This window comes from Mixophyes fleayi, chromosome 3, assembly GCF_038048845.1.
Source record: "Mixophyes fleayi isolate aMixFle1 chromosome 3, aMixFle1.hap1, whole genome shotgun sequence".
Classification (NCBI taxonomy): domain Eukaryota; kingdom Metazoa; phylum Chordata; class Amphibia; order Anura; family Limnodynastidae; genus Mixophyes; species Mixophyes fleayi.
The window spans coordinates 127,512,068-127,524,697 of NC_134404.1; the positions used below are offsets into that span (position 1 = coordinate 127,512,068).

At 36.5% G+C, this 12,630-nt stretch overlaps 1 protein-coding gene across 3 annotated transcripts in view; it reads left to right on the plus strand.

Moving 5' to 3' along the window:
• The first annotated feature begins 405 nt into the window (after positions 1–405).
• Positions 406–12,630, plus strand: part of MASP1 (MBL associated serine protease 1) — a 106,860-nt gene continuing 94,635 nt past the window's right edge. The window contains exon 1 of one of the 3 annotated variants that reach the window (XM_075202322.1): positions 406–537. In XM_075202322.1, coding sequence (XP_075058423.1) covers positions 533–537 — 5 coding nt within the window. In that variant the 5' untranslated portion in view covers positions 406–532. The remainder of the gene's footprint in view (positions 538–12,630) is intronic. The other 2 variants (XM_075202323.1, XM_075202324.1) reach the window with 2 other exon arrangements.

Sequence of the window (12,630 nt, forward strand, 5' to 3'; positions counted from 1 at the left end):
AAATTTCTGGTATATATTTAATTATATCCACATGTAGAACACTTAAAATAGAAATCATAAACCTACAAAACATTGGTAAAGTTTATTTTTGCCAGAAGAGCTTACATTATAGACTGAAAAGAATAATGTCACAAGGAAATTAGATTTGCAAGTGCTGAATTGTAAATATAGCTTTTGAAGTGCTTCACTTACAAAGTGGTTTTTGAAATACTGTAGGTCTTAAACGTTTTATTTGTAGTCATTTGGAGGTTATTTTGAAACAACTAGAGCCTGTTTATTACAGTCTTCTTTCTTTCTAACTTAAGTACTTATTTTAAAGTCCTGTCATGTTTTTTTTTTTTTTTTCTTTTGGTGAGGAACAGTTACAGACTGGGAGGCGTGACCAGGGTACAGAGTAGCAGCACTTACTCCCAGGCACACAACACAGCAACTGCAGAACAAAGATAGACCCAGGCAAAGCAGCTATTGGGACCAGGCACACACACACATACACAAAGGAGATACAAGGCAGAGAACAGCACAGGCTGCCAACATGAGGTTAGTAATAAAAGCACAAAGTGCCAAGGTGCTGGGACAGTTTATGAAGTCAGGAATAGGAGATGCTTTATGATGATTGTCTGGCTGCTACAGTGCTCTGCTAGGGAGTTAGAAGACAGTTGGTATTGGGAATCTGTTTCATTATTAGCCTGTACTTCAATATGTATTCTACTCACATACAGCTATGTATATAGTTGTATGTTTAGGGATCTTGATTAAGATACCTAAAGTGATAGTGCCATAAACAGGTGATAGTATTACTCTCTGCTTCCCTTTCATTTTTTAGAGTGGTGTAAGAAAATTAAAGAAAATGTGACCTAAATATTAACTGAGATTTCAAATGATGATGATGACTAGCTAACACCCAGTCCTGTCTATAGAGAGAGACAATAACTTACTACACTGACTGGCTGTGAGTTGCAATACTTTGAATGGAATTATATTCTTGTATCACCTGTGTTGCAAATACATTTTACAATTAATCTTCTTCTCTAAAATCTATCTTTCAAAAAAGGCAAATCAAAAGCCTGCATGTCTCTTGAAATTGAATTCATACTTGCATAAATAAACGTATACTATGTCTTCTAACATGTGTAACATGTTAACAAGTTACCAGCGATATGGTATGGCATTTATACATGCTATCCTAAGGATGAAGTAACATTTCTCAACTTTTACATTTTAGAAAGTAGGAGAAGATTATATAGGCTATACAATATTCGCTCTCATTTCAGATCATGTCGAATGGTAATATATAAGTTATGTAGTTTGTAAAAAAAAAACAATTTTTGTACAAATTGAATGAACTAATGGGACATTATAAATACACAGGCTATACTGAGAAGCAGAAAAGTTTGTAGAGAGAATTCATAGGAGGTCTTACAGAACAATTGGAGAATTAACATGCAGAAGTTATATATTTATATAGACAGTCACAAGCATCAGGCTGAGTGCTTTAATACAGGGCACTACAAAACAGAGTCGTCTTACCGCATGGGCTCGCTGGGCAGTTGCCCAGGGGTCCCACGAGCATAGGGCCCCATAGGCTTGCCAACTTTTCAATATATTATTCCAGGATTAATCTCTGGTCTACAGCATGTTTTTTAATATTTAAACACTGATTTTGTTGGATGTTCCAATAAATATAAGCTTAATTTTATTGATAATTTACATTTTTATTCCTGTGAGTGGCTGTGTAGTTAGGGCCACAATGCACTGCTTTGCCTGGGGCCTATAATGCTGTTAAGATGGCCCTGCTACAGAACTTAGAGGTGACTTCTTATTCACTTTCTTATAGTATAAAAATACTGTGAAGCAGGGAATTTAGTTTATCTACTCCCTGCAGTGGTGTTGCTAGCTTTCCAAAAATGATTTGGGGTCTGGCCCCACAGCCATATTTACCACAGTCATAGTCATTCTTTCCATGCACACAATATCAGAGGCCATCTCTGACTATAATAACTATACAGGTGCTGGAGTCAAGCAACTTTTTAAATATATATATATTATATATATATATATATATATCCCATAGATGTTAAGCTTGGGAGCAGGACCTTCTTACCTCTTTTTCTGTATTACCCAGTATTGCTAATTACTGTGTTTGTCACTAATTGTAAAGCGCTACGGAATTTGCTGGTGCTATATAAATAAATGTTGATGATGATATGGTGCTTTAAAAAAATAAAAATTAGAGATAAGAAAAATGTCCTGGGCACTGTGCTTTGCACCAGGATTTTGTCCCTTATTATAGGGACCTTACAATGTTTTTACCATTTACACTTACCTGTAATTAAAGAAAACTCCTGGCCTCTTGTGTCACATGACTGACTTTAAAAGTGTTGCACAAGAAATGTGTTAGAGTGTGCTATTGGTACAGCTTTCTACAATGCTATGCTGTAATAACCCTGTTTCTGTATGAAGAGAGTGCACTGCGGGTGGAGCAGAAATGCTAGAAATCAGGAAGGAGATGGCTGCTGATAATCGATTATCTTTTATTAATGTCTTCCAAAAATATTCTACAGATTTCCAAGTTCAAAATAAAAAGTGACATTAGAACTCATGAATTATAAAGTTATGTGCATTGATAGTCTTCAGTATTATTATCATAGGCACTGTAATTGGAATAATACAGCCCTACTGTGTACTATATGGCTAATATATGCCCATGGGAGTTCTGTGTCTGTGTCACAGTTATAACTCAAAGGTTACATGTAATACAGTTATATTTCAGAGAAGGAGGGTACCTTGTGTAAGCTTGCCAGCAGGGCCTTCTTACCTCACTGTCTGTCTGTATTAGTCAGTATTGTTTAATTACTCTGCTTGTTCCCAATTGTAAAGAGATATGGAATTTGCTGGTGCTATACATATGATATATGCGTATAAGGTTTCTGACAAAAAAATAAATATTTTCATATTCTGTTCTGTTTGTTTATTAAGGTTTTAAGTTATAGTTATATATAGAAGTTATATGTGTAGAAGTTTATGTTTTTCTGTGACAACTAATGGAAGTAAGAGTTGTGGGCAAGTGCATGAAGGTGGTTATACTTGTTAGGCTTACCCCTATGTCTGTTTTTAAAGAGTGGAATCTCTGGTTGTAGTAACTAAACCATCAAGACTTTTCCCATGATCCCCCATTTCTGAGAAAACACCCTGCTTCACTCATTTAACACTCTCCCAACTTTGGTTCCTCCAAATGCTCTCTTGAAACATACCTCCTTAAGGAGGCTTTTATTCCATTTATAATCCCAATTCTCTTATTCTTCTACACCAGCTGCCATGAACAGTCCTTACATCTCACATGTTCTGCCTTTACTTTTACACTGTAATCAGGAAGACCAAGCACCCTTTACCCTTTGTGTTAGTTTGTAAATGTAAGTTAGTACATACTGTAGATTGGCCACTATTTGTCATCTCCCAAGTTGTAAAACACTGCAGACTATGTTTGGCGCTTTCTAAATAAATGATAATAATAATGAAAAGAGCAAAGGAAACTCTGAGAAGTGGTAGGAAACAAACTTTATGAACAAATGGGAAATATATTATCTTTGCCATTCTCCAACATCACTAAGAACCAAATGACACGATTAATCAACAAAGATAAAATTGTGTTCAAAGTTGTTTATATGAGTATTCTACGGGACCTTGCGCTGAATTGAATTCCCCGCATTGTGTGCGGTTTTCTAGAGCAAAAAGATAATTGAGAGTGAGATGTTATACAGATAGAGTCACATGGCTTCTGTGGAATAGTATGAATTTTGTCTATTTTTTATTTTTTACAATTAACTCTACAAAATTATAATACATTCCATATGTATATTAGTAAAATCTGTACACAAACTAAAGTGTGAAGTAAACAAGTTTTAAGCTTTCAAAGAGCCTTGAAATCTTCATTTTTAATTCTTTGCCAGTGAGGGCCTGGGGGACTATTAGAGAAATCTGTTACATTTTACAGTATCTCACCACCTATATTTAAGCTGCCAAAGAACACTCAAAACATGAGAGAAATGTTCTTTTATATTTTGAATAAGCCAGAAATACCTTGAAAATAAAATAACAAACAAAGAAACAGTGGAACAAATGGTGTAGAAAGTTTTAATATAACCAGTGTCAATTTACTAAAATGTATAATTTTGTTTGCTGCTAGCTTCTAATTGTCATGTGAGTTTGTTCTACTACATACAAATGTGAATCTAAATCACTTGACTTATTTCAAAGACAGCACTGAATAAGCTCATTTACATAAGAATTATATGCAAGAAGATTGACATCCATGCACAAAATGGAAATCATTCTTGCAAATGTTGCGTTTAAAAAAAAATAAAAAAATTCTTTGAAATGCAAAGTACCGCAGTAATCAAATCATTTTCACAGAAAGACACAGTAGCATAAATATCTAAACCTCCTGCCCAAGGTTTATTTTCTTGGAATTTTATAAACCATGGGTATTTTGTATATAACTAATGTAAACATCTACCATCGGCTAAGATCGTAAATTTGATGATGGCAAAAGTCAGGCAGCTGTTTTAAATATTTAAATAGGTTTTTTTTCTTTTTACATAGTTAATTATTATTAATGCCACATTTTACTGTCTTTTTCAATCAAGACATTATGGAGTTAGTAGAAAAAAAAGCTTCCATTAATTTTCATTTTATAGATTAAAAATATTAGAAGTATATGCTGCCAGGAGCCTATCTCAGAAAGAAAGGGAATGATTTAATAAAACAAAACTTTCATCATGACCCACTTCATCGAGTACATTGTGCTCTGCTTCTGATCTTCCTACTTATTTTCCAGTTACAGCAACTGTGCTGATTTAGTTAATCGATGTTAGAGGTTTTAACTTTATTATACAACAGATTAAGTAAATCAGCACAGATTAGTTTAACAGGAAAAAAGTAGAAATACCAGGTGCAGAGCATCATGTAAAAGATGAAATGGGGCAAGTTATGACAGACGCTGCCACATTATAATCAGAAGACTGTATATAATAAGGTACAATATTATTAATTTATTTATATAACACCCCTGGGTCCTGATGCCAAGGTAAAAGTACATTGTTCAAAAATTATTCCGTACTGTTATGAAACTACAAGCCCAAGCTAACCCTGACAGTCATTGACTGCTTGTGCGTGTTTTTGCTTGTAGAACTACAAGCACCAGCATGCTCATAGCTGTTAATGTCTGACAGAGTATGCTGGAGCTTCTGGTACTACAAGTACCAGCATACCCTGTCTGGCAGGACCTGCTGGAACATGTAGTTTCATAAAAGTACCTAATAGTAAAAAAAAGAAAACATGCACACACCAAGGGCTTGATTCATTAAGGAAAGTAAAGCAAAAAAATGTGTAACTTTGAACCATGTCAAAACCATATTGCATTGGAGGGGAGGTAAATTTAAAATGTGAGGACAGAGCATGTCCTAGATCAACGCTGTCAAGTATGTCCTTATCTGTATGGAGTTTGTATGCTCTCCCCGTGTTTGCGTGGGTTTCCTCCGGGTGCTCCGGTTTCCTCCCACACTCCAAAAACATACTGGTAGGATAATTGGCTGATATTAAAATTGCCCCTAGTTGCTCTCTGGCTGTGTGTGTATGTTAGGGTATTTAGATTGTAAGCTCCAATAGGGCAGGGACTGATGTGAATGAGTTCTCTGTACAGCGCTGCGGAATTAGTGGCGCTATATAAATAGCTGATGATGATGATGTATTTGCATCCTACATGAAAAAACAGCCAGTTTTCCTTATGTGCAAAGTAATGGACTCATTTGCACCCTTTGCATTGCAACATGGTTTTGCCAAGGTTCAAAGTTACTCATTCTTTGCTTTACTTTCTTTAATGAATCAGGTCCCAAGTGTATTAGTAAGTTAATTAAATTAAATAAAAAGTCCATATGGAATATTTTTCATTCCTAAAGCATTGTAATCTAAATGAAATAAAAATAAAAAACATGAATAGGACAACGACGACTTGTTCTTAGTTGCAATGTTAATGAATGGAGGGGTTAATAATTGATCAGCCAATCAGAGTAGCTTTTAGTAGTGTGGCAAACAGCTTTTATTGGCTGTTCATATATTGACCCATCAAGATCAATTATAATCATTCACTCGTGTTGCCACTGAGGATGGATGAGTTTTTGCAACACCAGGCCCATCTTTTATTTTTTAATATTTAATATATATTGCAGTTGCTTTAATCATTGCTTAGAGTTTAGTATATATACTGTAGTAGTTGTTGAATTGGCTGCCTGTTTGAATTAGTTGGGCTGCAGACAGCCTAAAGCACCTAAATCGGACATTTTCCACTGACTTCCACTGAAGTTTGCCATCCACCTTAGAAATTTCTTGGGCCCCCAAGGCAGGTCCAGGTACTATTATGTTTTTATTCATTCTACTATGTGCAACCCTACAAGAGCAGGTAGAAAGTAATGATACAGTGGTAGTTCCCAAAAGCAGAATGTGCATAGTTGCCAATATTTTAAAATAGTTTGCAGGGGCATTGCTGCTGAGCCAGTGTATCTAAGCATGTTATAGGCTATACTTTCTCTGTGGAACGTGGAGCATGCAATCCCCATAATGTTTACTGAATGTGAGTCTAATCTTTCTTTTGCATTTTAAATACTCTTCAGTAAATACCAATTTATAGCAACCAAGATAATAAGAATAAATTGTAAGGCGTACATTTAAGAAATGTAATTGTGCAGTTGGTCACTACTGAAAACAGGGACATTTCCAGGGGCAAACCATTAAATGCTGAAGCTGTCCTTGAAAGTTAGAGACAGTTGGCAACCATGAATGTGGGGTATATGTTATATCTGTATATGTGCTAAGTGAACAAAATAGGTGCATACTCCTATATTGAAATAGACTGTGAGGATTTTTTTCACTTCATAAATGAACCCTATTGTGTATCATAAATGTCTATATATATCTCCAAATTGTGCCTCAAAGAGTAAATGTAGTCACTTGTAAAGGCTCATTCGTGTTTGGAGAGTTAATCAGATTTCCATGTGTCTTGAACAAACAGATGTACTGCATAAGAAAAATGCAACCATGGGCTGACTGGGCTGGGGGGCAGGGGGGCATATGCTCCCTGTGCCAGTATCATAGTGGGCAGGGCCATCTTATCAACAGTATGGGCCCCTGGGCAATGCAGTGCATTTGGGCCCCTACCTACACAACCAGTCACAGGAATAAAAATGTAAATTATCAAATAAATTAAGTTTATATTTATTGGTGCCTGCAACAAAAATCAGTGTTTAAACATTAAAAAGCATGTTGTACAGCTCTGCCTTGATATACAGGTGAATAGATTTTTTTTCTATTGGGCCCTGTCTATGGGGCCCCTATGCTCGTGAGGCCCCCGGGCAACTGCCCAGCCTGCCCATGGGGAAAGACATCCCTGATAGTGGGCTATCTTGGGCTGGGTCACTGGGCTACATGCATTTATTTTCCTTTAAAATGTCCCTAATAGGCTGCTGAATCAAGTCTTGTCCCTCGGGCTAAAGTTTGCCAGCCAGATCCTGACTGCAACATTAAATACATACTCACATAGGAATAAATAATCACATTAGTAATTTTGAGGAGCCTAGTTGTTAGTCTGGGCAATCTGAGAACATAAATGTAAATGTTTATCAAAACAGGACATTATTTAGGACAGTACACGCTGGTTTTTTTGCCTTCCACCCAAACTTATTACTACAGATGGAACACTCATTATTGAAATATTTAACTTACTTGACTCAGCAATCAGACAGATTCTTATCATACATTTCCCATTGAAAATAATAGTTTGTAACTGTGGCATGTTGTGACATGTACCACAGCCCACCATAGAATATGAATTAAAGTCTACTTAATCTGTACTGTGCCACAATAACAACATCTGCACTTTCAGCATAAGTAACTTCATTAAATGTGTTTGATTTTTTTTTTTTAAGTCAGTTGTAGTTTAATGTTTACTTCAAGCTTAAGTTTGTATGCCTCATGTTCCCTATCCCATTGTTGCCAGCCTCAGCTCTTTATATAGGCACCACTCTGTCTGTATTACCCAGTATTTTTTTTAGAACTGTGTTTGTTCCCAATTGTAAAGCGCTACAGAATTTTCTGGCGCTATATAAATGATGATGATGATGATAGACACTAAACCATTGGCGTCTTCATAATTTTTTTTAAGTTCTTTCACTAGTTTTTCCACACTTTAATTTTTAAGGGACTCAATTTGTCATCTCTTCAGGAAAAAAAAAGTGTTTGAAATATAATGATAAGGGGAGATTAAGTATTATAGCCATCCCTCTTAATATGTATTCTAGCTAATTGTTGTGTGCTCCTTAGTTAATAAAGGGTTAACTTCCCTCCCAATCTGTATATCCTTCTGCCAAAGTTTCAGGTTTTTAGATAGTCTTGTGATGTCTCTTTTTCAACACTCTAAATTCTTTCTTGTCAAGACCAGTTAACAGAACATAAAACCTCCAGCAGTAACCATTGGACCGACAGCATTTGATGTTTTGTGTGATGTGCTTGTTGTGGATGAATTACTTTATTATTTTTAAGACAGTGGTGAAGCAGTAGCATCAATAGAGATTAACCACCCATTTTTTTCAAGGTAAATACAAGTAAAGTCCCCTCTCAAAAACAAAACAAAACCCTTTTATTTTAATGTTTATCTTCTCAGCCTTGTGAGTCTCAGACACGAAAATGGTTAATAGTAACTTCTCCGTCTCCCCCTTAATTTTGGTCACATGAATCATCCTGAATTATATTTCAGCAGATTATTGAAAACACATTTAAGAAAAAAAATATTTTAAAACCTGTACTGTATGCTCAGGAATAATGAGTCATTTGTAAAAGTGTACATCACAATTCTTACATATACAAATGTATAATTTATAAATTCTCTGCTAATGTAAAAAACATTAAATATGAATGTGAAAACAAAATAAAGTGAATTAGCTCATGCAAATTTGTGGATATACTGCATTGTGTATGTTACAGTTCTCGGAAGCCACAGTTCCAACAGCTCAAAAGCTTAAGGTTGTCAGCTACTTTCTTAGCTTGGCAGTTTCTGACAGTTCTATGGGATACATCTGGGGCTATAAATGAAATTAGAATAATAAAATCCTATTTGCAGTCAGAATTACATTTTCAGACTGTGGTAGAACATATAACTACTGGGTCTTTTTTTGGCAAATTTGATAAATGTGTACTAGGAAAACTTAGGCATGTGATTCCGGATGGTCACTTCTATTTTATACCTGACTCTGCTTCTGTGCATCTTGTGATGTGACAGTATGCAGTTGGGCACATGTCCATAACATTGCCATGCTGCTTAATTAATGCCAAGATAAATTGTTAGCAGCATAGCAGGTTCACATCTGGACCAAACATTGCAATTGTATCTGACAGTGGCAGCATTATGATGATGGCACAAACTGATCTAGGAATGACGGCGCCCTGCGCTGCCCCATAACACGACAAACTGGTAGCTGCTGGATGTGGAGTGCTGATATATCTTAGCCAAGACAGGTCAGGAGAGTTGAGGTCCTGTACACAGTCAGTGAAGTGCCAAAACAGAACAGAAGAGGAGCCAGGAAGCATGGATCAGAGTCAGAACCAGGAGGGAAAGTCTTAAGCCTAGCTGGAGTCAGACCTGAAACCACAATGACAAGTGTCAGGAACTGCTATAAGACCTGTCAGAATACTAGTGGCAGGAAGACTTGATACTCTGGCAATGAAAAGTGCTCACAATCACTGGGGAGTAGAAGGTGGATCGCCAAGTGCAGACACCAGGGCCGGTATGTGATTGATGGGGGGAGGAGGAAATGGAGGCAATTGGAAAGAGTTCCCAACCGAGTAATGATCCGGTCATAAGAAACAAAAGTCATACTTTCAACATGTTTGTTTACATGGTCAAAGTTGAAGGAAAGCAATAGCTAAGTCTTTACTCTTGGTCTATCTAAAACATTCATTTAGATTAATGGTGTGATGCTTTAGAACAGAATTGCTGGGGTTTTAAAACTGTAAAATTGTAGAATATATACACATATACTGCATGTATAATTCAGCAGGAAGAAGTGGCGCTATGGCATGCCACCGTATACACCCTCAGTTCAACCACTGTATATATGTGTATATATATATATATATATATATATATATATATATAAGTTAACCCGTGCATGATACTCATACATTCTAGTCAAATCAAGCTACTTAAGGTGTTAAAAAGGTTCTTGTCATGCATTTGGGCCTAGCCCAGGCCTCCTCAGGGGAAGAGCATTACTTCCCGACGCAAGCGCCCTTTTTTAACGTGGTTTTGTCCACATGTCACCACCTCATCATTTTTCTCCATCACCTCATCCTTCATCTTCATCGCCACATCCTTCATCAAGCTACTTAAGGTGTTAAAAACTCCCCACTGTCACCCCCGGCAACCACCAACCACTTCCAACTGTCACTTTTCCTTCAAGAAATATATAGGTCAGTGTATAACTCTGCCCAGCAGGTGGTGCTGCAGCTTGGTTTTTTTCTTTTCCCACACACGCCACTAGGCATTTATATAGTAGATATATATATGTATGTATGTATATATATATATATATATATATATACATATATATATATGTGTGTGTCTGTGTGTATATGTATATACATAAATATATATGTGTGTGTGTGTATGTATATATATATATATATATATATATATATATGGGCAAGCAAGAGGCACTCACAGGACTTACAAATGTAACAAAATTTATTGTTAAATACAAAACACTATCACCATCACCCTTAAATCCCTTCCTAGTCTATACATAATCACCAAACTCGGTGCAACTGAGATATCAGCATGGAGACGATAACATAATAAAGAAAATAAATTATATAATAGACACAAAAAAATCATACTTATAACAAATAACAAATTTCTAGTCATTTTCCATATCAAAGAAAATATGCAAGTTAAACAAAAATAATCTTCATTGCCTGAAGTACCAACTATTACATCAGGATATCTGACTACTAGGGAGACTTATTGCTATACTTTGTTATAGGTGACTGGTTCTTTTATTTGGGTGCTAGACTGAAACAGGTTAACAATGTCTTCCCTGAATTATACTTTGCACCTTTTGACAAATTGTGCTGTTGAACATAATAGGTAGCAGGATTTAGTGATGTATAGTGGGTCGCTGTCAAGCCAAAGATACTAAACTTAATATGGTATGATAACCCATGAAACAGATGCCTCTAATCATGACATGATTGTACTATCTCTAACTTACCTGCCCCTGGTTGCTGGCTAGTTTGGAGGGGGGTGTGACTAGCACTTAACATGTGCTAGTCTGATTCCAGCCTCCTACTTTCTACCTTGTAACAGTGAAAGCACCACTCTGTACTGCATGCAGCTCGCCCTCTGTGCTGCCCTGTAATACAGAGCATCATGACTGGAAAATACCTCCCAATTGTCCCTGAAGTCGGGACAAAATTCTGGCTATGAGGGACGCAATCACAAAATCATCGAACCCTGTCATTTATTTACCACCATCCCTCTCCCATTTAATTCATTTTCTCATGAAGTTAATTTGGGCAGTAAAAGATTTTAGATGTTAAATAATGTATGCTGAGAGTTTTAGGTATAGTAAAATATGTAAATAGAATGGAACAGTCCGGGGCAGAGAGGGATGAGAATTGGACTTGTACCTCCTTCTCATGCGGCTGGCAAGTTATGAGTTATGTGTCAAAACAAATTAAATATAGAATCAACTTAATCAACTTAATCTAATTTGAATTTGTGTCTTTTATTGGGAAAATTATTGGTATTCCCATTGTTTCCCCCCCAAAGCATATATAAGACACGTCATACATTGTACGTGCATGGAAGCTGGCATCTCTGCAGTAATTTTTGCATTTCATCAGGCACAAAGTCTGCTGAAGCCCATGCTTTATTAAAGTTGCACTACTTAGGTATTCACATTTTGTGTGGGTCCATTTTACTTGCTGTGCTATAATCAGCAGTTTTTAAAGGATCAGTCTTGTCCCCAATTAATATAAAAGTGCTGTTTAAGTTGTTCATGAGAATTATATAATACATTATATCAGTGATGGGCAACCTATTATACTTCAACGGGTCCACGTGTGACCCTCAAACCTCCTAAAGGGCCATTAAACCTTAATTTCAAAACAATTTCAGCACCCCAGATAACTCATCCCAAAATGCACCCACATTCCCATCTGCTCCAAAATTTCACTGCAGATCACTCAGATTTGCCACTTGCTCCAAAACATCACCACGTGTCCTCAGACCCCCACATGACCACATGTATTACGAAACTAATTGGCTGTGCTGTGTGAACTCCCTGAAGTGAGCAGAGTAGGTCACATAATGAGGAATCCAGCTGCTCACATTCACTCTTATTCTCTGCTTGCATAATATGGCATACAGTATAACAGAGTGCACCTAACTGAATCTCCCTCTAACATAATAGTGTTGTATAAAATAACAAAACAGACTTAAGCAACCAGTAACTCTCCAGCTCCTGTGGAACTATAAGTCCCAACATGCCCTGTAGTTACAAAGCAGCTGGATAGTTACAGATT